This window comes from Indicator indicator, chromosome 17, assembly GCF_027791375.1.
Source record: "Indicator indicator isolate 239-I01 chromosome 17, UM_Iind_1.1, whole genome shotgun sequence".
Lineage (NCBI taxonomy): Eukaryota > Metazoa > Chordata > Aves > Piciformes > Indicatoridae > Indicator > Indicator indicator.
The window spans coordinates 22,631,731-22,653,522 of NC_072026.1; the positions used below are offsets into that span (position 1 = coordinate 22,631,731).

The following is a 21,792-nucleotide window of genomic DNA, read 5'->3' on the forward strand; positions in this document are numbered from 1 at the left end:
GCACACAGGAACACATCCAGATGGGGCTGCAAAGGCTCCAGAGAAGGAGACTCCACAACCTCTCTGGGCAGCCTGCTCCAGGGCTCTGGGACCCTCCCAGTGCAGAAGTTCCTCCTCATGTTGAGGTGGAACCTCCTGTGCTGGAGTTTCCATCCATTGCCCCTTGTCCTATCCCAGGGTGCAACTGAGCAGAGCCTGTCCCTGTCCCCTCCCTCCTGACCCCCAGCCCTCAGCTATTGATCGACATTGATCAGATCCCTCTCAGCCTTCTCCTCTCCAGACTAAACACCCCCAGGGCTCTCAGCCTCTCCTCCCCAGGCAGTGCTCCAGGCCCTTCAGCATCCTTGGAGCCCTCTGCTGGACCCTCTCCAGCAGGTCCCTGCCCCTTCTAAACTGGGGAGCCCAAACCATTTCAAACCACTGCCCCTCGTCCTGTCACTACAAACCCTTCCAAACAGTCCTTCCCCAGCTTTCCTTCAGTTTCAGATACTGAAATGCAGCTCTAAGGTCTCCCTGGAGCCTTCTCTTCTCCAGACAAGTCAGAAACCTGACTCTGCTGCCCAGGCTGAGCCCTAATGCAGCACAGACCTACATAGAGCACTAATGCCCAAGCTTAAAGGATTTCCCATCATTGAGCAAAGCTGACAGAGGGGTGAGAGCCTCTGGGGGGTATGGGGGGGGAGCTGAAGCCCACTCCCTGTCCCCAGAACTGTCCACCCTCTGCCCACCCCTGCTGCTCCAAATCTGGCTGTAGCCCCCCCCCCTGGACTGCACAACATGGGGAATTAAAAAAGTCTTCCAAGGCCTCATCCTGCCCAGCCCAGAGCCCAGGCTTGCCCTTGTTACCCTCTCCAAAATCCCCTTGGTTTATGCAATAACACAAACAGCATCACCAGGGGTGAATTTCTGCCTTCCCCTGTCACTCCCTCCCTGCTGCTGGTGCCCTGCCTGCCCCTTCCCATGCCAAGCCCCCAGTGTGGGGCACAACAGGCTCAGAGGTGCAGGACCAGGCTCACAGAGCCCAAAGGATGCTGAGAGCAGTGAGGCTGCAGAGGCTCCAGCGTGCTCTGACGTCATGGGGCTGGGGTGGCTGCCAGCACCACGGTCCCCAGCAGATCCAGGGCCTGACCTTTGTGTTACCCCTGCCCTGGCACTGCTGCATGCCAGCTCTGGGAGCAGCAGGGCTTTCATGGGGACACCTTCTGTGCCTGCTCACCCTGGGGCTGCTGCAGGCTGCCTCTGAGAGGTGACCTGCACACAGTCACAGGATGCTAGGGGGTTGGAAGGGACCTCTGAAGGTCATCAAGTCCAACCCCTGTGCCAGAGAAGAATCACCTAAAGCAGGTCACACAGGAACACACCTGAGGGGGCCTTGAAAGTCTCCAGAGATGGAGACTCCACCACCTCTCTGGGCAGCCTGCTCCAGGGCTCTGCTACCCTCACAATCAAGCAGCTCCTTCTCATGTTTAGATGGAGCTGCCAACATTCAGGTTTGTGCCCAGTGCCCCTTGTGCTGTCACTGAGGACCACTGAGCAGAGCCTGGCCCCATCTTCCTGACACCCACCCTCAGATATCTGTAAGCATTGATCAGATCCCTCTCAGCCTCCTCTTCTCCAGGCTAACCAGCCCCAACTCTCAGCCTCTCCTCATATGAGAGCTGTTCCAGTCCCCCTGTACTGGACTCTCTCCAGTAGTTCCCTGGGAAGCTTAAAACCCCACAGCCCTCCAGACCTACAGCTCTCTAACCCTCCAGCCCCACAGCCCTCCAGACCTACAGCTCTCTAACCCTCCAGCCCCACAGCCCTCCAGATCTACAGCTCTGTAACCCTCCAGCCCTGCAGTACCACAGCCCCACAGCAGAAGCCCCAGCAGTCACCAGTGTGATGGCTGCCAAGCAGAAGCAGCTCCCTGGGGAAGGACCATGCAACTCTCCTGAGCAAACAGCTCCCCTGCACTGTGGAGCTGTGAGGAGATCAAGGGTGAAGCAGCATCACCCTGCAGCCTCCTGCCTGGCTGGTCTGGTCCCTGCTGCCCAGCAGGTGTAGCAGGGCTGCATTTCCACCTTTGGATCCAGGACAAGGGCAGTGGGAGCAGCTGAGGAGAGGCTGGAGCACATGGCTGCTAAGCAGACTGGCAGAGCCCCCCTGACAAAGGCAGGAGGAGAAGGAAAAGGCTCTTCCAGCCGAGCCTTGCCTGGCTGGGACCCCAGCAGAGTCACCTTGCTGGGTGCCTGCTCCTCCAAAACCATCTCCATGGCCTTCATGCTGCTGCTCTCTGTGCAGGTCCTCCTGTCCACAGGCAGCCCAGAGGCTTCCCGGGCCATTCCCAGGGCTTGTTTTTCGGGATGTGATGCCATTTTGGAGATGTACTTGAGGCAGGGTCCCCCCTGGGCTGGGAGGGGTGCATTGGTCCATCCAAGCAGTGCCAGCAGAAGGGTCTGGGCTGGTCTTGTGGTGCCTCATGCTCTGCTGCTGCTGCTGCTGCTGGAGAGGATATTTTAGACTCACAACTCATTGGGGATTAGCCAAACATTTCTTTCTCCAGCCTCCCTTTTTCTCATAATAAATAGATCAAAGTAAGTCCAGACTGAACAAAAATTGACTTTGGACCACAGGGGCCCAGCTCAATGTGGAGCAAGCCTTGAAGGATAGATCCCATCCTATGTTTCCCACTTAAGATTCCACAGCCAGAGAGCTAAATAGAGATTTCTTTAATCCGCTTGGCTGCCCTGCACCAACGTGGCCCAGTGGAGAGGAGGACAAGTGGGTGCTGTGGTGTTTCCAAATGGCAGGAGCCATAAATGCAGCACCTCAGAGCCTTTAATCCAGCTTCATCTATGAGGCACTCCACAGCAACTCCTCCTCTGATGCCTGCAAATGGCCCCCAGGTGAACCCCCCAGTCCTGGCCCAAGGATGCTCTTTGGCCTTGAGAAACTGTTTCAAGGCTCTTGTTAATGGCTTATCCTTGAAGGTTGATGCTAGCTTGGGGCTCCCACCTCTAAACCTCCCTGTGGGGGATGCTTCTCCTGAGGGGAATGGGTGTCTCCCAGCAGCCAAGGCTCAGCACTTAGAATTGTTTGGGTTGGAAAAGCCCTCAAAGATGATCCACTCCAACCATCAGCCCAGCACCACCATGGCCACCAGCCACGTCCCAAGGTGCCATCTCCACACATCTCTTGAACACCTCCAGGGATGGGGACTCCACCACCTCCCTGGGCAGCCTGTGCCAATCCCTGACAACTCTTGCAGCAAAGAAAGTGTTCCTAATCTCCAACCTAACCCTCTCCTGGTATCATTCCAGGCCATTTCCTCTCATCCCATCACCTGATACTAGGGAGCCCAGCCCCACCTCACTGCAACCTCCCCTCAGGGAGTTGTACAGAACAAGGAGGTCTCCCCTCAGCTAAACACCCCCAGGTCCCTCAGCTGCTCCTCCCCAGCCCTGTTCTCCAGACCCTTCCCCAGCTTTGTTGCCCTTCTCTGGACAGTCTCCAGCCCCTCAATGTCCTTCTTGGAGCGAGGGCCTCAAAACTGAGTCCAGCACTCCAGGTGTGTGCTCAGCAGTGCAGGATCTGAGCTCAGAGGCAAGCATCCCTTGCAAGCCTCCATCCCTTCCTGCAGCAAAAGCAAAGCAAACTGGCAATGAAACCTCAGGACCACTGAGGGAGGATCTCACCCTCCACAAAATGCACTGCTTGGGGAAGTTTCAGCTCCCCATTGTTCCAGGAACAGCTCAGCCAGGTGACTGTGCCATGGGGGGGAGGCAGGAGCCATTTATAGATAAAAGCTGTCAGTGGCCCTGACACACAAAGGGAGTCAATTAACCTGCAAGGAGAAGTCAGGGAAACAGGCTGAGAAAACAGAAACAGTTACATAACTCCTCCTGGGCTCTGTCTTTTCTCAAAGTCAAAGGTTTGTCCTACTAAGAGGGATGGGGAGGGGCAGTGCCAGCAGGGACCCTCCTGCAGCCCCTCCTTGCTGCACCACTCCTGCCCTGCATGCCTCTCGCAGACCGGCATCTCCTCAAACACTTACTTCCAAACTCAGAACTTCCCCCCCAGGGCAGAGTTTTGACCTCCTCTGGGAAAAAGGCCAACAATTCCTCCCATGCTGTCTGCTCCCCTCCCTTGTATTGGCATCAAACCTCTCTCACTGCACCATCTGGGCTCACCTTGGTGGCAGGGCAACCTGGGCGCTGAGGCTGGAACACCATTCAGACGTTAGTGGAGTTACATCTTCAGAGGCTTCCAAGGTCATCTTCTGCTGCCCAGGAGATGAGTGAGGCTGCAGCCCAGCATGGCCACACTCCTCAGCTCTGTACCTCCAGCAGGATCCAGCAGCTGCTGAGACTGACCAGTGAAAAGCTAAAACTTTTGAGGAGCAAGTGGCACTGGTTGACAGCAGCTGAACAGGAGCCAGCAGTGTGCCCAGGTGGCCAAGAAGGCCAATGGCATCCTGGCCTGGATCAGCAATAGTGTGGGCAGCAGGAGCAGGGAAATCATCCTGCCCTGTGCTCAGCACTGCTCAGGCCACACCTTGAGTGCTGTGTCCAGTTCTGGGCTCCTCAGTTCAAGAAAGATGTTGAGATGCTGGAAGGTGTCCAGAGAAGGGCAAGAAGGCTGGGGAGGGGTCTGGAGCACAAGGCTGGGGAGGGGTCTGGGGCACAAGGCTGGGCAGGGGTCTGGAGCACAAGGCTGGGGAGGGGTCTGGAGCACAGCCCTGTGAAGAGAGGCTGAGGGAGCTGGGGGTGTTCAGCCTGGAGAAGAGGAGGCTCAGGGCAGACCTCATTGCTCTCTACAACTCCCTGAAGGGAGGCTGTAGCCAGGTGGGGGTTGGGCTCCTCTCCCAGGCACCAGTGACAGAAGGAGAGGACACAGTCTTAAGCTGTGCAGGGGAGGTTTAGGCTTGATCTTAGAAAGAAGTTCTTCCTAGAAAGCGAGATTGGCCATTGGGATGTGCTGCCCAGGGAGGGGGTGGGGTTGACATCCCTGGAGGTAAGAGCCATGGTCTGGGTGATTAGTTAGGGTTGGGTCATCAGTTGGACTTGGTGATCTTGGAGGTCTCTTCCAACCTGGCTGATTCTGTGACTTGAACCCCCTGACACAGTGCTGTTGGCACACAGATGGCGACCAGCATGGCAACCCTCCTGAGCAACTCCTTTACTTCTACACCTATGCAAATTTAAAGAAGGAAAACCCAAACTCATCAGGAAAGGATTTTGTCTTGCAGAAGCCAGGTCTGATGAGGAACAGCTGAGGAAACTGTTGGGTTGGGTAGGCTTCAGAGGAGGAGGCTGAGGGGAGACTCTCTGCAACTCCCTGAGAGGAGGTTGGAGTGAGATGGGTGTTGGTGTGTCAAGTGATAGAGCAAGAGGAGATGGCTTGCAATGGTGCCAGGGGAGGTTTGGGTTGGATAGCAGGAAATCAGGCACTGTCCCAGGCTGCCCAGGGAGGTGGTGGAGTCACCATCCCTGGGGGTGTTTCAAAGACCTGTGGCTGTGGTGCTGAGGGTCATGGCAGTGGCTTACCAGTAGCAAGCTCTAGGTGAGTGGTTGGACTTGATGATCTCCAAGGTCTCTTCCAACCTCAACAGTTCTAAGCCCAGCTCAAGCTCAGCTGTGGTGGCTTCAGGCCATGGCGAGGCAGTGCCAAGGCTGCAGCACCATGAGCCTGGCTGCTGGGCACTTTGAGAGGAGCTGGGGAATGGAGGCTGCTGCCAGAGGGAGCTTTACTGCTGTGCTGCTACTGCAGTGGGACATTCAAAAGGGAATGTGACACAAATGCTGAAAAGAGAAGAAATAATCCACACATCCACTGTGCCAGAGAAGCTGCAGGGCCTTCAAACCAGAGTCCCATTTATTCTCCATGGTTCTCTTCCAAGGCACAGCTCTGATCTCCTCTCTAATCACATCACAGGCAGGGTGAGGAAAGGAGGGGGGCATGGAAAAATACAACCCAAGCACATCACATCCCATGTGTGCCTCAGCAGCTCTAAAAGGCACGAGAGAAAAGCAGAAGGCAGCATCTGGAAAGGTTTTTTTCTTTTTTTTTTTCTTCTTTATTTGTCTAAAATACAAACGTCTTTCTCCTGTGAGTAACTTTAATAGTGATAGGCCAAATGCAGCCAAGAAAAAGGAGGCACTGGCTACAGAAGTCAAAATACTGAAGCTGTCATTTGCTGAAAAAGAAAATTTATTCTGTTGTTCTACACTTTGAGATATAACATTGAATCAGGTTCATTATTTGTTTGGTTTTGTCTTTTTTTTTTTGTGGTTTTTTTTTTTTACATCAGAACCTCTGAAGTTGGGGATTTAATAAACTGGAAAAAGTTCTTTGAAAGGAAAAAAAAAAATCCAACCAAAACCCAAACAAAAAAACCCCACAACTCCTATTCATGTGGAGATATGGATCCATAAAAACCAAACCAGAACAAAGAAAAAGGAAAAAAAAACCATAACCAAGGATTTTATACGCTTTATTAATAAAGATTAAAAAAAAAAATTAAAATCAAATAAAAATGACCAATAACAATCTAGAAGGAACATAACTAAACTGAGTAGCAGTATGCACAGATCTAAAGCAGGTACAAAGCACTACAGCCAAAAGGGAAAAAAAAAAAAAAAACACCAAAACCCCAAACAACCAAAGAAAAGAAACTCCCAAGCATACAGCCTGGTGGTAGCAGTTGAGGGAATGAACTGTTTGTTGTGTCCTGGAACTGAAATATTGCCTCAGCCTACACCTGTCTGGAGCCAAGAAGCCTTTGGATTCCTTACAGTTCCACTGCCATCAGTTGTAGAGAGGTTCTGGACTGTAGCATTAAAGTTTCCCCTACTTTGTTTTTGGTAGGAAAAAGAAGGATGTGGCTCAAATAGGAAAAAAAAAAAAGGAAAGCTGATTTGCAAGGGTAACAGGATAGAGGTTTGTATAAAGGAAAAACTGACAGTTGAGGAGATCAATTCTCTCACTGGATTTTAGGGGTTGCCCTAAAAATACAATTTTCTCTACTCCTTAAAGCCAAGAAGTGATCAGGAGATAGAATAAAAGACTCGGGGGGGGAGGGGGGGGAAGTCTTGGTTAATTTTCATCACTTAAAATTAAAAAAAAAAAATATATATATAATTTTTAAAATATATAATTAAAGAAAAATAAAAAAAACCCAAATAATTAAAATCCCATAATCCAACCTAAGAAAGGTCTTTTTTTTTTTTTTTTGTCATCCCCTCATCTGCTAGGATACAAAAGCCATGGCAACAAAATCATTTGTCTTCCACCACTACCAAACAGCAAGCTGTGTACAGTCATAAAGAAGTGGAACCTTGGCATTCGGTGTCAGGTAAAAGTCTCTCTGTTGTGTGTTTGGACAAAGAACTTCCTTTTTACTGAGGAGCTGTGTTAGGCTTCATTTGGTTTGCATCTTTAAATGTCTCTGTTTGGAGAGGCAGATGTGGAGTTGGTTTTTGAGGACAGAGGATGTCAGTAAAAGATCACTAGCAAAGATTTCAGCGGTGCTGGGAGCTTCACCTCCCCCCGGGGCCACCAGAAGTCTGACCAGCTGCAATTCATTTCACATAGTGCAAAGTATTTTTCTCCTGTAATCCTAGAGAAGAGCTTGATGAAACTGACTAGGGCAAAGGGAAGCCTTAAGGGTGGCTGGAGTTGGCTGATTGTTGGATGCTAAAATCCAGGTTACTTTAACATCTGATTTTGTTGGGACGCTGGGGGCCACACCATGCTAGGGCTGCAATTCAGCAAACTGGACTGAACCCAACCCGTGGTGCAGTGCAGGCTGGCTGGGCACCTGAGGAGCTGGAAACCTCTGAGATGCCAGCAGTGGTGGGCAAAGACCAGGTCTTGCATATGGCAGTGGCAGCTCAGCCCCCAGGCCTGGAACAGGCAGGAAAAGGAGAGAGTGAGGTCAGGTATCACCACCCATTCTGGGGTCTTCATCTCATCACCTCGTGGCCAAACCAGCAAACTTTCTGAAGCAAAACTAGGGCTTGGGGTTTGGAAAAAGATCAAAAGAAGACCCCCAACTTGTTCCAATCAAACTAAAAGTGGATCAACACAGGCACCTCCAAAATCTCCCCCAGGGACTGCAGAGCCTTGGCAGCACCACCAACACAGTGGAAAGGGACACAAGAGGCTGCTCAGCAGCTGGGGGACCAGGGCTGTGCTCTCCTCAATGGGGCTTGGTAACCCCAGCCAGAAGCACTGAGCTGGCCATGCTGCCACCACCAGCCTCCACCTCACTGCCCCAACACCTGAGCAGGCAGCAGTGCCATGTGGCTGGCCTACCACAGAGGAAACTGGCTACAGAACCTGCAAACCCACCCCGGCCACTCACCGCTCTTCAGCCCCTTCCATTTTGTTACCTTGCCCCAAGGGGTGAAAAAAAGAGAAGATAAATCAGAAGCTCATCAATCTGTGGTGCTTTGAATGCCCTGGGAGATGCAGAGCACTGGCGGCAGTGACAGTCACCTCTAGCAGATCAACACTTCCAGCCAGGAACAGGATGCGGTGCTAGGGAAAATGTCTGGGTGCTGCCGGGGACCTGGCGTAGCAAACAATCTGCACCTGCAGCCCAGGTGGTCAGTCACACCCTGAGCTGCAGCAGAAGCAGCACAGCCAGCAGATCCAGAGGAGATACTCAAGGTGAGGCTTGACAAGGCTCTGAGCAACCTGATCTAGTGGAGGATGTCCCTGCTGCCTGCAGGGGGGTTAGACTGGATGACCTTTGGAGGTCCCTTCCAACCCAGACCATTCTACGATAGGCTTCACCCAGAACACAACCTCTCAGCAACACGACCTAGGGTGGCTTGGACAACGCAGGCTGGTTAAAAAGGAACAACAACAACAACAAATAAAAAACAAAAAAATGACCCCAAAACATGAATTGCAATCTTTGCTAGTGACCTTCCTAACGAATCAAGCACTGTTTCCCATTTCTCCGTGCTGCAGGTCGGAGCTGACCTGTTTTAGTCAAGGCTGCTGCCTAAGAAGCTGTGGCAAACTACAAAGCTTTTACACAGGCAAAAAGCAACCACCACGCTTTCAGAGAAGCAAAGAAAACAAACAAAAAAAAAAAGAGAACTCCTCCTTTTCAAAGCCTTTAGTAATACCTATCTCTTTTACAAACTTTTTTTTTATTTAGTTTTTTTTTCCTGTATTATTACAGACTTTTTTTCTTTTTTTTTTCTTTTTTTTTAAATATTCAAAATAAGTTCCAAGGATTTTTATTTTCTTTTCTTTCTGTGGACTATGTACATTAAGTGCAAAAAAGGTGTGTCTCACACATTCGTACACTAACTGAATCAGTTTAACTGCAGCATATTTTTGTATCTTCAACACTGGTACGGGGTCATTCCACAATATTTTTCCTTTTTTTTGTCTTTTTAAATTTTTTTTCCTTATGTACAGTTGTTTTTTTTTTTTTGCTCATATAAATTAGTATTAAAATAGTTCTATGCTGAATTGTTGTTTTTTAAGCCCTGATTGTAACGTTCGTTTGTGTGAGTTGTTGGATTTCTGGAGAGACAAAAGAAAAAAAACAAAACAAAACAGAAGGAAGAAAGAAACAAAAAAAAACCCCAAACCCACCCCAAACCAATCCCCCCCAAAAGCAAACTGTTAGGCAGAACTACAGGACTGACACTGGAGCAATTCTGAGTTCCCAGGTGTGACTTGGAAGGTGAAATGAAAGCAAGAACCGAGTCGCTACGTCGTAAACACAGGCTGGCGTTGGTTTGTTGTTGTTTTTTTTTCAATCTACCCCCTCTCCCCCCACCAAGTGAAAATACTGTGGAATAACCCTTGCCACACAACAATTTCTACAAGCTATTAAAACCTGACTCTTAAATCCATGTGTTGTGTAAACTTCTGGACTGAAGGAAGTGACCTTTTCAAAGCCACTGGTTCAGCCTTCACATGGGACTTTGGGATTTTTGTTTTCTTTTTCATCTGACAGTTATCAAACTGTTACCTTTTCCACAAGCTCATCCTGTTACACATCACTTTTGTTTCTTTTTTTCCTTTTTTTTTTTTTAATTTACATGTGAAAAAATCTCACAAATAAAGGTTATACAAAGGTAGCCATGTTGTAGTTTTTGTTGCCACAGCAACAACAACTTAATAGAATCAGTTAACAATGAATCTATCATTGTAGGAGTTACATACAAAGTTAATTTCTCTTTTGTTTCTTCCACTGTAAACTATAACAAACCAGTTATGGACTGTAAGCCTCTACCTTAACCATGCTTCAGGATACAACTAAATGGGTTTTGAAGACATGGAGTTAAAAAAAAAAAATTAACAACATTCTCTAACTCTTCTTCCAAATTAAATTTGTTTAGTTACTAAAGAGATTAAAAAAGAAAAAAAAAAAGAAAAAAGGGGGAGGGTTGGGGGGGGGGGAAGAAAAAAAGGGGGGGAAGAGAAAAGGGAAAAAAGAGAAAAAAAAGGGGAAAAAAAGAACAACAACAACAAAAGAGCAATAATGGAAACCTTAAAAGCTAATGGTAGAGAAATGAAAGGCTATGACACGAAGTAATGACATTACTATGAGTTGTAGCCTAGGTACAATGTGTTGTAGCTCTATTTACAGTTGGATCAGGCTAGCAACTAATTGTTGGTTGCTGTTTTGTTATCTATTAAAGTTATTACAGTCTTTAACATACAGTATATATACTCTAAGGCCTTCAACAGGCACATGGCAAAATCAGGTCAGTATCAAACTAAACCCATTCAACAGGAATGGGAAATTAAAGATTTTTTTTTTCCTCATAAATTTCACCTTTTTGTTGTTGTTGTTTTTGCGTTTCGGGTTTTTTCACGTCTTGTGAAACGTACAAGGGATAAACAGAAGGAGGACTCCAGTTTCTCCGGCAGTCAGCGTTGTTGCACCCAGCGTGTCCTGGTTTCTTAAAGGCATCCAGCCTCAAACCATTAACATTGAGCTAATCTACCGTGCCAGCCAGCAGCCCGTGAGGTGCAGGAGCAGACATCTCGTTGGGTGCACGCATCTCCTCCTCTGGCCAGCGGCACCCACCAGGCACATCCCCATCTCCAGCGCTGCTGGCGCGGCTCCGGCGGGACGGCCGCCGGCTCCCCGCCGTGGGGAAGCCGGAGCGGGGCCAGCCTGGCGGCGCCACCGCACAGCACCACCGCGGTGCGAGGGCGGGTGGCAGGGAGGAGGAGCACACGCTGGGGGCCGGGCACAGGCTGGCCAGGCAGGGCACAGTTTCTAGAAGGTGGAGGATGTGAAAATCCACAGCCAAGATAAAAATCATCAACTCTAGAAGCTGCCGACTGAGCCCACCACGGCCGACTGCGAGCTCTCGCTCCGGATCACTAAAGCCACTGCAGTTAACAAAAATCATCTTCATCGTTTTTTATCAATCCATTTTATTTTAAATCCCTCTTTTTATTGTCTGCTTATGTTACAGTTTAGTAGCAGTACTTTTTTAAAATTTATTTATTATTATTATTATTTTGTTTTGTTTTATTGAAACTACTAACAACCTTTTTTTTTTTCTTTTTCTTTTTCTTTTTTTTCCCCTGGTGAAAATGCTTCAATCTCAGCTTTCATTTCCCCCCCCCCTTCTGCGTGACCCGTTTTATCCAAGTTTCAGCATTTCTTTGCATATTGTTTGCATAAGGCTGACAGAAATGGACAAAGAGAAAGAACTTTGGATAAATTAAACAAACAAAGAAAAAAAAGAGAGAGAGAGAGGTTGATGGAGTAAGTGGGAAAGCTTATATATATATATATATAAAAAAACAAACCAAAACCAAACCACAAAAGTCACTAAAATTATATTGATTTGAAACCAACTCACATAGATCTCTTGTCAAATAAAGGATGAGATTCATGCTTTTATGACAGTCCTTTAGAGTCACTAACTAGCTCGGTGACTTTGTAAGAGTCTATTTAGGAAATTTAGAGTCTGGCGACTGTTCTTTTGTGTCTTTTTTTTCTTCTTTTTTTTTTTTTCTTTTTCTATTTTTTCTTTCTTGAACAAAGAAAACGAGAGCAAAGTCATTGCACAACGAGTTTCTATAGTGCTACCTCAAAGTGGCAATCGTTGCCGAGATTGTTTTGAATTTGGTGAAGTTTTGTGTTTTTTTTTTTTTTAGTGCTTCAAGCTTTTTTTTTTTTTCTCTTTTCTTTTCTTTCCTTTAAAACTCATTTACAAACGAACTCTAAATTTGCCAGCAATATAAAAACTGTTGTGGCACCTAATAAAACTACCCTGAACATCCCTCATTGGACCTCTTTAATAAAAAATAATCCTTAAATGCTTTTTTTCTTTCTTTTCTCCTCTTCTTTTTTGTTTTTCAGTGCTTTAAATGTGACATGAAAACAGCTGTATTCTAGGTTTACATTCTATGCACATCTATGCCAGATGTTTTGGTTTTTTTTCTTTTTTAAGTAGATAAATAAAACAGGAGGTTAACATCAAAGTGTCTCAAGATATACAAAAATCCATTTTAGCACTGAAAAAAAAAAACCAAACAAACAAATCCCAACCTCCTTGAACTCATAAAAGCCATACAAGCTTGAATGCATCCTTTCTGGCTTAAAGAAGATCAGCTCTGCTCTTTGTTGAGGCACTGGCACAGGTTGTGCAAAACCCATTTTTCATACACAAATAATTGCAAACAGGAAGTACTCAAATCCACTTTTTCTTTCTTTCTTTTTCTTATTTTTTTTTTCTTTCCTTTTGTTTTTTCTCCCCACTAACAATGTTATGGTTTTGGGAAACAGAAACTCAGTGGTGAAAAGAACAGGGAGGAGGTCGCCGACTGAGCTCCGGCAATGCTGCTGCTTGTGAATGCAGGTGACTGGGGGATATCTGTGGCCACCAAGGACTGGTAAAATGTGGAGGGGGGGGGGGGCAGAAAGGAGGGTCCTGGGGATGGCCTCTCTCTCTGGGTTTGGTTCAAAGCCTGCTGAAATGATTCCTTCTGTCTTGAGGCCTTTCTCAGCTGGGCTATTCAAAACTTCTTGTGCCGAGTGAGTCTCCACAGGCAGACGGTCAGAGACTGCCCTGGAACGCACTGGCTGGGGTCTAGGTGCCCCTCCGTCACTTGTGGTCCATGGAGATACATGGCTAGCAAACTATCTGTGCTCACACTGGAGGAGAGGGGGCAAGGGAAGTCTCTAACCAAGGCCAAGGAACTTGGAAAAGAAAAGAAAACCAATCTGGTTGTCAGAATTTGGCACCCTACAGGACCACTGTGAGCTCAGGGGAGCAGGCCCCCTAGACTCTGGGAGCTGGCCTCTTGCTTGGCTTCAGCAACAGTTCTGAGGTTTCACTTAAAACGTGAGGAAAAACTTTGCTGTGAGGGTGCTGGAGCCCTGGAGCAGGCTGCCCAGAGAGGTTGTGGAGTCTCCTTCTCCGGAGACTTTTCCAAACCAACCTGGATACATTCCTGTGCAACCTGCTCTGGGTGCCCCTGCTCTGGCAGGGGACTTGGACTGGATGATCTCCAGAGGTCCCTTCCAACCCATACCACGCTGTGATTCTGTGTGATTCTACAGAGCCTGCGGAATTCCAGCAGCAAATCCATCTCTTCCATAATGCCAGCGTTTGGGCAGAGCTAAGACAGGGATGAACTTGGCCATTTCCTCAACCATAAAGCATTCTGCAGATGGTTCTTCAGCAACACAGCACAAGGACAGGCTTGGGCTGTCCGGGGTGCAGGGGCTGGAGATCATTTTCTTCGTGCGTACGAAAAGGAGGTATTGAGAACTAGCCCTTGTTGTGTGGGAAAAAAACATTGCTCTTGATCAAGTAGAAGGTGCCAAAATAAACCCACTGACCTACAGGAGCTCAGTGGAGATGGAGGTTTGTCTATGGTAGAAAGTTATGCTGAGCTTTTTTGTTTTCTTTTCCCTGCCTTGCTACTGCTGTGTTTGCTTTAAAGGGCTGGAGGATCACAAGGGCAAAAAAGGAATCACCTGCTTACGGAGAGTGGTGCTTAAATAATTGGTGCATGCTGACCAGCTTTCATGAAGAGCCACAGGAGAGTTCAGGGTGAAATGTCCCAGCCTGCTAAGTGGAGACAAGCCCCTGGGCATGGTATTGCCCAGCCCTGGGCTGAGCCATGGCTATGGGCTCACTCCAGCTAAGGGCTGGCACTTGCTCCTCTCCAGGTCAACAGAGTCTCTGCCCAGCTGAAGCTGTCTCCCTTCACCACCCTTTCCTTGTTGCTTGCCTGCACCACGAGAACAGCAAGAGAGATTGTGCGCTGTTTGCAGCTGAGAATGCACTTCAAGGGACAACAGAGCTGCAGGAACCCCCTGATGCTGACCACTGGCTGAGCACATCAGTCCTGGCCCCTCCCTGAGCCTGGCATTTGGTGGATTTTGATTATTCCCCCTCCCCCCGCCTCCAAAAGTTTCCAGAATCAGCTCTTTGTATGGAAGGAAATCCCCTGACCTGGGCTAAAAGAACAGCTGTCCTCTCATGTCACTTGTACTAAAAAATTGGAGACTCTATCTGAAGGCAAATTGTTAACTGATGAAAAAAAAATTAATAGTAATAATAATTAAAAAATAATAATAAAAGGAACGTTTAACACAAGCAATTTCAGCTGACATTCACAGCAAAATCCAGCAAAATAGGAGGGGGGGGGGGGGCAGAACATTCCTGTGTCGTGGTTTTCAAGCACATAATTCCTGTTTCCCACAATAACATTTTTAGTAAAGAAAAAAAAAAAGGCAACACACAACCAAAACCAAACAACAAACCAAACAATAAACCAAACTCCACCAAAAGAAAATAAAATACAACCCCAAGAGAACAAACTCCCCTCCCCCCCCCTTAAAACCTACAATATATGAAAACTTAAGACATAAGAATAATGCAACAACAACAACAAAAAAACCAAAACCAAACAACCAGAAACAAATAAAAAAAAAACAAAAACAACCCAAAAATTAAACAAAACAACCCCCCCAAATGGTCTGGAGTTATACTTGATAATGATGTACACTTGAAAAACAAATCCATAGACTATGATGTAAACAAAGCAGTAAAGATTAACACTTGGAAAAAAAAAAAAAAACAAAAAACCCAAGACAAACATTTATCCATCGATAGGTATAGAGGAAAACCAACAGTCCGTGGGTGCAGGTGCACTGCTCAGGATGGTAGTTCAGAAAATGATTTAAGTGTGTTATTAAAGTAATGTGTTATAAAAGTCTTAATTATAACTTTCTACTTGTATATCTCAGATAACAGAGAGCTGTTTGTTAATTGTTTCTATAGTGCTTTTTTTTCTCCTCCTTTTTTTTCCTCCTTTTTTTTCTCCTTTTTCTCCTCCTTTTTTTTTTTCTCCTTTTTTTTGTCTTTTCTATTTTTTTTTTTTTTGTCTTGCTTTGTTTTTTTTTTTTCTTTTGACATTCCCATTGATTCAGTTTTTTGGTTAACATGTAGGCTGCAACAGGCTTACTGTAGAGGTGGTAGAGAAACGAGAGAGGGAAGAAGGGGATTATATACAGAAAGGCCATGCGCAGCTTCCCACCAAGAAGTCCTGGTGCTCCGGAGTTTTACTGGTCAGGATTTCAACATGGTCTGCTGCATGAGAAAGAAAACAACAACAACAACAACAACAACAACAAAGAAAGAGAGAGAAATTAGAGAGAGCCACAGCTGTGTCTTGGAAAAGTCATTGCAACAAGAGACATTTACGGCACTGGAATGCTTCGGCTGGAAAAGACCTCTGAGGTCTGAAAGACTTCGACTCAGTCCTAGTTAGACCACACCTGGAGTACTGTGTCCAGTTCTGGGCTTCCCAGTTCAGGAGGGACAGGGAAGTACTGGAGAGAGTCCAACGGAGGCTATGAGGATAATGAATGGACTGCAACATCTGCCTGGTGAGGAAGGGCTGAGAGACCTGAGGGTGTTTGGTCTGGTTAAGAGAAGGCTGAGGGGGAACCTTATCAATACAAGTATCTGCAGGGTGGCTGTCAGGAGGATGGAGCCAGGCTCTTCCCAGTCATACCCAGAATGAGGGGCAGTGGATGGAAACTCAATCACAGGAAATTCCATCTCAGCATGAGGGAGAACTTCACAGTGAGGCTGCTGGAGCCCTGGAGCAGGCTGCCCAGAGAGGTTGTGGAGTCTCCTTCTCTGGAGATCTTCAAAACCCTCCTGGATGTGTTCCTGGGTGACCTGTCCTAAGTGGTCCTGCTTTGCAGGGGGGATGGGCTCAATGATCTCTTGGAGGTCCCTTCCAATCCCTACCATTCCAGGATTCTGTGATCATAGGATCATTGAGCCAACCATCAACCCAACACCACAGTGGCCATTAAACCATGTCCCAAACTGCCATGTCCACCTATTTGTCAAACACCTCCAGGAATGGTGACCCTACCACCTCTCCTGGGCAGCCTGTCCCAATGCCTGACCACTCTTGCAGGAAATAAATGTTTCCTCATCTCCAACCTAAACTGCTCCTGGCACAACTTCAGGCCATTCCCTTTCGTTCTACCACCTGATACTAGGGAGAAGAGACTGACCAAGGGGTTGCCATTGGTAAGTTGCAGGAAGAGAAACATTTTATTCCCCTCATTTTCTGCCACAGGGTGAAATTGCTAACAGCACACTTGGCATCCTCTTTAACCTGCACTCAGGGCTTTCCATTTCCAGTGTTGCCTCACACACTGTCAAGACATTTAGTGTAAGAGGGAGGTGGGTGAGTAACAGTCTTCTTTTTGGACAGGATGGCAGGTAGAGGGTGAGTAATAAGGGCCAAAGGAATCCCTGACTCCTGTTAGCTCCTCTTTCCTTCAGAGAGCATCAGAGATAAGCTGCATTAAAGTCTGATTCTAAGGAGCAATGAGCCAGAGGTAAATGGAGCCCCGAGACCAAACACAGACACGGAAACCCTGTGCTCAGGAGACTCTCTTCTGGGAATATATTGCCTCTCTTGGGATGCACTTGTGAAAATGCTCCCTTGAAGGACCTTGCTCTTGGTCTCCTGTAGAGCTGGGCCAGCCAGCCTATCTAACAGGACCTCATCAACCACAGAGGAAAAGAAAAACATCTGCCAGAGCAGCAAGTGTTTCAATGACCCAAATCCCACTCAGGGCAGCTTTGGGAATTGCCCCTCAGCACTGTAGAGTCCCAGCCAAGGTCCTTGTCTGGCAAAACCCTTGAGCACAGGGACAATTTCAGATGCTTGGGAAATGTGAAGCAATGTGTCCTTGAGAGATATGCTTTAGTTCACCCAGGGACACAGTGGGCAAACAAGGCAGGACCTGCATCCAAACAGACAAGCTGCTGCATGAAAATGCTCACTGGGGAGCACTGGGGATGCTGGGGGCTATTACCCTTTTCTAACAGCCTCCCAAGTTCTAGACAGTTTATTTTTCAGGAGTCAGTTTCAAACCAACTTTTCCAAACCCTGGAAGCTTTTAAGGCCAGGCTGGATGTGGCTCTGGGCAACCTGATCTAGCAGAAAGTAACCCTGCCCATGGCAGGGGGGTTGGAACTCAGACGATCCTTGAGGTCCCTTCCAACCCTGACAGTTCTGTGATTCTGTGTGATTATGTCCTCCCTCTGCAAGGTGTTAAGAGGACAAGTGCTGCTGGCAGAGCTGTGGCTCCTGCCTGTGCTCACATTGTCCTTGTGAACAACCCTTGTCTAACCCAGTTTCAAATCCCCTCCAGCAGCCCATGAAATCCCATCAAGCTCAGTATGCTGACCCTGCTTCTTCCCAGCGAAGGTTTTTCCCAGTCCTTAGTACTGTTCATACATTGGTGAACTGTGCCATGCTCCCTGCTTCCTGAAAAAACCACATCCCATGGAAGCTCCTCTCCTGGTCTGCAATCCCTGGCTCTTGATAGCTTGAGTTTAAGCACCCAGGCACATCAAAGTGAAAAGAACTCAGCAAAAAAGAGAAACTTTTTGATATAAGAGCTGAAAAAAACTCTTTTAGAGTTCAAGAATGAGGCTTTCCCAATGCAAATTCCTCCTCCTCAGGTGGACCAGGCTGTTTTGCATGTGTTAACCTGTCAGGTGTCACGTCTGTCTGTCTGTCTCCTGCTTGGCACAGCAGTGCTCTGTGCAGTGCAGAAGGTTTTCACCAGCAGGGAGAGCTTGCTGCTCACTCCTGCATGAACTGGGGTGGATCCATGGCCAGTCAGTGGGTCATTCATATGTGCACTACTTTACTAAGGACAGCAGAGATCAGGGCCACCACTAAAATGAGTTAACTGCTGCTGAAGGTATCATTAGGGAACTGCTTGCCAAGTTCATTTCCAGCGTTTAAGCATTTGCCTGTAAAATGTGACCTGAGGAAGAAACAGGTTGGGTATCTTACAGTCTAGACTTGTGTGTCTTAACTATGTGGCCTGCACTGAGAAGATCTAGTGAGCTCCTGTTGAATTGCCTGAACTGCTCTTTACCCTCTTGGAGGCAAAAAAAAAAAACCCAGACAGTGACAAAACAAATGGTTTTGTTTTGTGACCATCAGCAAACACTCACAAGGAAAAGCAATGGAAAAATGACACTGCTGTGGTGGCTGTGAAATAAGACTCTGAAAGGCCAAACTCCTCCATCATTCCCACTCAGAGAAACCCAGCAGCCTAGGGAAGCATAGGATCTGCAGATAGGGTGAAGGATATGCTGCTTGTGGCATTCGTCCTGGTCTTGCAAATACACAAGGGCTTACCATGAGGCAGGTCCCCACTGCAGCCACCAGCAGAGCCCAAGCCAGCCTTGCAGATGCACAGCAGCTGCTGCTGCCCCAATCCTGCTTACCCCAGGAAAGACAATGTGCCCTAACAGCAAAAGAGAGGTGACACCTCTTCAGCTGACTCAATAGCAGAGCAGTCATTGCCATCAATAGTGCAGCTCTCTGAGGCATCTGCAGGCAGCTGGGAGCTGTGCAGAGCAAATGGAACCTGTCACCAGAGCTGTAGGACTCAGGGGATGCACCAAGGGAGCTGTGAACACCATAAGCAGGGCCTTCAGACACAAGGCAGCACTGCTTGTCAGAAACCACAGGGCTGGTTCGTGCCTGTGCTGCAGCTGCTGAGTTTCTGTTGAGTTGGCAGAGCAGGGAGCCACCAGGGGCCCCAGAGGATCAGTCCCTCTGCCCCAGCCAGCCTCCCTTTTGGGGGATGAAGTGCCCTTGTACAAAGCAAACCCCCAGAAAGAGAAGAAAAAAAACAAACCCAAAAACCAAGAATGAACTTACTGTTCTATCAGGAACTTCTACATCTGTGAAACAAACATGCTGCTACTCAGTTCATCTACTGATAACTGGGATATCTACAGCAAAAAAAACAGAGGATACAGCACATTAACACATTGGCTTCAGGTCAAGGGCCTCATTCTGTCTTCAGCATCAGGTTAGTAAAGCACATGACTGTCTTACAAAACCAGGGTTCATTCCCAAGAGGTCTTTATTTTGCCACACATTCAGCACAAGGCAGCTGCATCACTACTGATGCCTGCTGGAGTACATGGTGACTGCACTGGGATTCTAACTCCATAGACCACCACGACCTCCTCTAACTCCACAACCTCCCTGGGCAACCTGAGGCACTGGCACAGGTTGCCCAGGGAGGCTGTGGATGTCCCCTCCCTGGAGGTGTTCGAGGCCAGGGTGGACGAGGCCTTGAGCAACCTGGGCTGGTGGGAAGTGTCCCTGCCCATGGCAAGAGGATTGGAAGTGGGTGATCTTTAAGGTCCCTTCCGACCCGACCCATTCTGTGATTCTGTGACTACCAGACAGAAACGCCCTGAACACAGCTGGCTGAAACAGGACTCATACAGCCCCAAAGCAATGCTGCACAGGAATTCCTGCTGCCTTCTCCTGACCAATATGAGTCTGACTAACACCTTGCTCTACCTGGAAATACCAACCAAGCACAGAATAAAAGGCTTAGCCATCCCTCTTGCCAGCAGCAAAACACTGCCTAGGTCTTCCGCAAACCAAATTTCTCCTGACAGCCCCATGACCTTGGACTAGCAAAAGACTAAAGGATGCCCCCTGAGATATTGCTGGCATGTAGCCTCCTACAGAGCAGAGTGACTCCCCATGTTCTTTGCAATGGCTCTAAACCTGAGAGCATGACAACTACAAAAAAACACTAAAAATCAGTATTGGGAGTAGCGGGGGGGGATAGTGGGGGAACCAAAATGAAACAAAAAGGCAAGGGTTTGAAATGTCTCTGGTCTAACTGGGACAAAGGTTTGGCACACCAAATTCTCAGGAAGCATCACTAGGAAAGGTTGTGCGGATCTAGCACTTCAGGACTGGTGCGGAAGCAGCCATCACAACTCAGTATCCTCAGAGGGAAAGTTCTGGAGAGAGTCATGGCTTGGCAGACATGCATGACATCCTGTACACTTACGGCAGTGCTACAGCAGCACGTACTGCACACCCAGGGTCATCTCTGTAGGGATGGGTGACGTCACTGCTGGCAATAAGCTTCACACTTCATAGCCTTGCCCCCTGACTTTTGGGGTTTTTTTTGGTTGTGGGGTGTTTTTTTGGGGATTTTTTGTTGGTGGGTTTGGTTTTTAGAAGTCCAATCTTACAGCTGGGGGCGGGGAGGCCGCTTTGTGTTTTCACTTCCACTTTCCAGCCAGGAGACAGGACATGCTCAAAACACCACAGGGTGGTAATTCTGCTGAGGGGAGGGGTTGGGAGAATAGTTCTGCTTGAGACCGAAAGCAGAGGCACTGCAGGTCTTGCATGACCCAGCCTGGCGGGCAGTCTCGCAGGCCATTCGCTCGCGGCGTTGCTTTTTTGGAGGAGGAGGAGCACCTGCACCCCTATCAATCGCCCATCCCTATGCTCCAGCCAGGCTTGCTGCCCCGTCCTGCGCACGGCAGGACCAGCTGGGGTCCCCTCACCGACCCCCAGACACCACACACACGCACACACACACACACACGCACACCACGCATGCTCTGCCTCCGAGCCTGCGCCGAGCGGAGCGGGTCGGGGTTGTGGGGGGGACTGCGCTCAGCCCCCACGCAGGATCCAGGCCCTCGCCCAAAGCCCTCAAGATCTTGAACGCGTCAAAGAAAGCCATTGAAAGGGCCAAACCTGATTGGCGGTAGCTGTTGCAGCGAAGGGGACGCTGGTGGCAGGAGTTGTTGCTGCAGACACAGTGGTGGGCGTAGCACCGTGCATCATGGGCACTTTCGGAAGGGAACCATGGAAGCGACATACGGGAGGGTGGAGCGTATATATATATAGATATATATATAGAGGTGGTTGTTTGGTTGTTGGTGGTGGTGGTGTTGGTTTGGTTGGTTGGGTTTTGTTTTGTTTTAGTTTGTTTTGTTGTTGTATTTTTTTAATTGTTTGTGGTTGTTGTTTTTGTTGTTTTTTTTTTTTTTAAATATAATAAATGTAACCATGGCAACATGTGGTGGATTTGGGGGCGTGGCAGGAATCACAGCAACAAGCCATGTGACATCGTCATGAAGGACACATCGGGGCGCAGCATGCAATCACAGTGCAAAAAAAACAAAACAAAACAAAACAAAACAAAACAAAACAAAACCACAAAAAAAAAAAGGAAAAAAAAAGGCAAGACAGCATTGGGAAACAAAAAAAACCAAAAAACAAAAAACAAAATCAAAACCAAACCAAAACAACAAAAAAAATAATAAACAAGAGAGAAGGGGAAAAGCCAATTACAATTATAATTAAGGAAAAAACCAAAACATTCTCAACACTTAGTACATTTATAAAAGCAGAACAATGATGTATTAGACTCCGAGGGCTCAGGTTTCCAAAGGGGGGAGAGGGGGTGGG

General features: G+C 47.9%; 1 protein-coding gene across 4 annotated transcripts in view; it reads right to left on the reverse strand.

Moving 5' to 3' along the window:
• Positions 1–15,415: 15,415 nt before the first annotated feature.
• MBNL3 (muscleblind like splicing regulator 3) overlaps positions 15,416–21,792 on the reverse strand; it is a 77,062-nt gene continuing 70,685 nt past the window's right edge. For 3 of the 4 annotated variants that reach the window (XM_054388535.1, XM_054388534.1, XM_054388533.1), the window contains 3 exons: positions 21,076–21,170; positions 19,213–19,286; positions 15,416–15,584 (listed from right to left, as the gene is read on the reverse strand). In XM_054388535.1, coding sequence (XP_054244510.1) covers positions 19,230–19,286; positions 21,076–21,170 — 152 coding nt within the window. In that variant the 3' untranslated portion in view covers positions 15,416–15,584; positions 19,213–19,229. Of the gene's footprint in view, positions 15,585–19,212; positions 19,287–21,075; positions 21,171–21,792 lie in introns of those variants that run through there. The other variant, XM_054388536.1, reaches the window with a different exon arrangement.